Source organism: Microtus ochrogaster, chromosome 2 (assembly GCF_000317375.1).
Source record: "Microtus ochrogaster isolate Prairie Vole_2 chromosome 2, MicOch1.0, whole genome shotgun sequence".
NCBI lineage: Eukaryota > Metazoa > Chordata > Mammalia > Rodentia > Cricetidae > Microtus > Microtus ochrogaster.
The window spans coordinates 48,101,230-48,104,891 of NC_022010.1; the positions used below are offsets into that span (position 1 = coordinate 48,101,230).

Sequence of the window (3,662 nt, forward strand, 5' to 3'; positions counted from 1 at the left end):
TTCTCTCTCTCTCTCTCTCTCTCTCTCTCTCTCTCTCTCTCTCTCTCACACACACACACACACACACACACACACACACACACACAAACACACATACACAGACAGATAGAAAATAAAAGGAAGGTAAACTATAAAATATTGATCATTTTTTAAATATAAAAATGGTCAAAAGAAGATATACAACAAAATTAAAAGTTAAATTGAGAAACTATTTGGATTTTGTATCAAAAAGTCAGTATCAATACATGACAAAGATACCTTATTGCACAGTGTACAAAAAATTAAGTTTTTAAATATATGTAAAACGGTTTCGAATATAACTTATAGCACATAAAATGTAAACTGGTGCGGGAGAATTGTCTGTATTCTGTCAATCATGTTTTAAATAAACGCTGATTGACCAGGCAGGAAATATAGGCAGGAAAACCAGATAGGAAGTAGAAATGATGCAATGAGAACAGGAGAATTCTGGGAAGGAGGAAGTTGATTCCTCCCACTCCTGCCCAGACTACTGAAGAAGCAACATGTAATCTGCCCAACTGAGAAAGGTACTGAGCCACATGGCTAGCATAGATAAGAACAATAAGTTAATATAAGCTACAAGAGCTAATAAGAGGATAGAGCAAATGGGCCAATCAGCTTTATAACTTATAGAGATCTCTGTGTGATTTTCTTTGGGGCTTGACAGCTGTGGGAAACCAGGTGGGCCAGAAAACCCCAACAAGAAGGCCCCCTTCATGTTACAGTAAATTGTAACATTTACATATCTCTTTAATCTATTAATCAGTTATAAGTGAAAAGCACAACCATTATTTGAATGTTATTTAGGACTTGAGGACAGAAACCATGGGAATATCTACAAAAATTAAACACGGATGGCTCAGCGGTTACGAGCACTGCTTGTTCTTCCAAAGGTCCTGAGCTAAATTCCAAGCAACCACATGTAATGAGATCTGATGCCCTCTTGAAGACACCTGTTCAGTTGTCCTCATCCACTTAGACCATGAAACCCAATATGGACAAGTTCAACAGAACTGCCATATATGGCCTGCCCATGTATGCTTCAACACTGCCAGGGCATAAATTTCATTCATTTCATATAATCCTTGACCACCAAACCCTAATTTTACAAATTTATTTCTTAGATACATTTACACAAATTTAAAATTTGGTTAGGTTTCTCTCTGCATCAGTTTGTAGTAGCAGAAGATAGGTAACAAGCTCAATGTACTTGATAGTTGAACTGATTAGATAAATTATGATATATACATCCAATTAAATTTTATACAACTATAAAAATAAAGGAATGGTCAATTTAGTGAATGGAACACAAACTATACTGAAAGTTGATGCAAGCATGATTATAATAATCTACATAAAACAGGACTAAAATGGATCTTTTTTGTTTTCAAACATAAATTGTCTAGAAAAATAAATAAAAATTTAAAAATCATATTTAGCTTTTCAGTAGGATAGAAATGCACAAAGACAGAATGGAAGGAAGAAGTCAATGTTTATTATTCAAATTCAAATTAAGGGAGGGAATTTCAAGTTTGGTTGGTACAACAATCTGTTATAAGGCATTGAACTATATGAAAGATTGTCAGTTATAAGAAAATATGACCAAAGTAATATTTTAAGGAAATTAATTCTACAACGTGATATAGAGAATAAACTGTAGGGAAGTTTAAAATGCAAAATCATTTGCCGGAACATTCTTATGTGACTCTAGGAATGAGGCAATGATTTCTTAAATTATAAGGGTGCCATTGAGGATAGAAAAAGAAGGTTTGCATTAGGCAATCAAAATGAAATCAATATGGGGCTGGAGAGATAACTCTGTGGCTAAGAGCACTGCTCTTGCAAAGGAAGAAGTTTTGCTCCCAGCATATACACGACTGCTCAAACTACTTCTTGATATTTGCAGTATCAGATCTGATTCCCTTGTCTGGCCTCTGCAAGCTTCTGTACATATGTGGTACACATATAAAGCAATAAAATAAGAATATGAAAAGATCTTATTAAAAGAAAACTTCACATAGGACATAAGAGCAAGGAAAAAGAATTAGCAACTTGAGAAGGATACAACAATTGGAAGAAATGTAAAAAAAATTAAAATCCAAATACACGACTTAAAAAGCATTATTAAAATTCTAACATTTTCATATACAATAAATAATGTAAATAAAAAGTAGTGATATCTTTTGCTCTTCTGAGAAAAATAGTTTTTTATAGTGCTTGGGCCCAAACCTAGGGCCTTGTAACTGCTAGATAAGCACTCTACCATTTCTCTATACCTCAATCTCTTCTTCTGATTTTTTTATATTTCTTTTAAAATTTTTTTTTATTGATTTTTATTGAGCTCTACTTTAATCACTGCTCTCCTTCCCCCTTCAACCCTCCTTCAATGTCCCCATGCTCCCAATTTACCCAGGAGATCTTGAAATTTGGTAGGAATGGATCCATCCACTATCTAAGATATACACAAAACTTTATCCACTGTTATATTATCATTATAGAAAATTCATAATTGCCAGGCGGTGGTGGCACACACATTTAATCCCAGCACCTGGGAGGCAGAAGCAGGTGGATCTCTGTGAGTTTGAGGCCAATCTGGTCTACAGAGCTAGTTCCAGGATAGGCTCCAAAGTTACAGAGAAACCCTTTCTCAAAAAACTAAAATAAATACAGACAGACAGACAGGAAGGAAGGAAAAGAGAAAGGAAGGAAGGAAAAAAGAAAGGATGAAAAAAGAAAAGAAAATTCAGAATAATTTTAAATAATTTTCAAAAATTTGTGAGATAACATATAATCAGATTTTTTAAAAAATAGACAACCACTCAGAATCCTACCATGCTGAGATATTTATTAATTTATTTATGTGTTTTCAATATTTATCTCTAGGAGTCTCTTTCCTTGTGGTGTTACATGGACGCTTAGTGGTCTCACACTTTGTTTTGAAGATGTTTTATTTCATGCCATATTAGACTTCATTTTAATTTATCAATAAATAAGCATGCCATGAATATAGCACCCAGAAGCATGCTATAATTTTTTTCTGCACCTACAGTTTATATTTCTCACAAATTTAACTACTCCATTAGATGATAAAGTTTTGTATCTTTGGAAACAAAGCTACTTATGAATAAATTCCAAAAACTGAATTAACTACTAATTTTAAAAGAATTATGAAAATGTATCAAAAAATACTATAGTAATTACCAGAAGCTTGAAAAATACCACTATGTTTACCTGAAGTGGGAGACTTGCAGCGCTCAAGTTCCAGGGGAACGGGACTATCGTTCAGCTCTGTTAAGCCTGAAAATGTAATAGGGGGAGGGGAGGGAGAGAAAGAAAAGAGATAAATTTGGTGACACTTCATGGGTAATTCTTTGTAATTACTTCAAACTTTTTTAACCTGTGAAAACTACCCTATCATACCCATCTTACATAAATTATTTTGAAAAACCTCTGATACAGGAATGTATAAATGACAGCAACTTATTATATACAAGGAGTAATTAAACACAGATGGTATAAAAATAAGAAATCTTTTTATTATTTACACTTAACTACTTTAATAAATGACCAACTTCCTTAACAAATATACTAAGAATAATAGAAAATAGAAAGTGCTTTAAAAGACTTAATACAATCTCCTA

General features: G+C 33.1%; 1 protein-coding gene across 9 annotated transcripts in view; it reads right to left on the reverse strand.

Annotated features, from left to right (window-relative positions):
- The window catches only part of Stxbp5l (syntaxin binding protein 5 like), a 250,576-nt gene that overhangs the window by 66,238 nt on the left and 180,676 nt on the right, over positions 1-3,662 (reverse strand). For all 9 annotated transcript variants that reach the window (XM_026785910.1, XM_026785901.1, XM_026785891.1 and 6 more), the window contains one exon: positions 3,253-3,318. In XM_026785910.1, the coding sequence (XP_026641711.1) occupies positions 3,253-3,318 (66 nt within the window). The remainder of the gene's footprint in view (positions 1-3,252; positions 3,319-3,662) is intronic.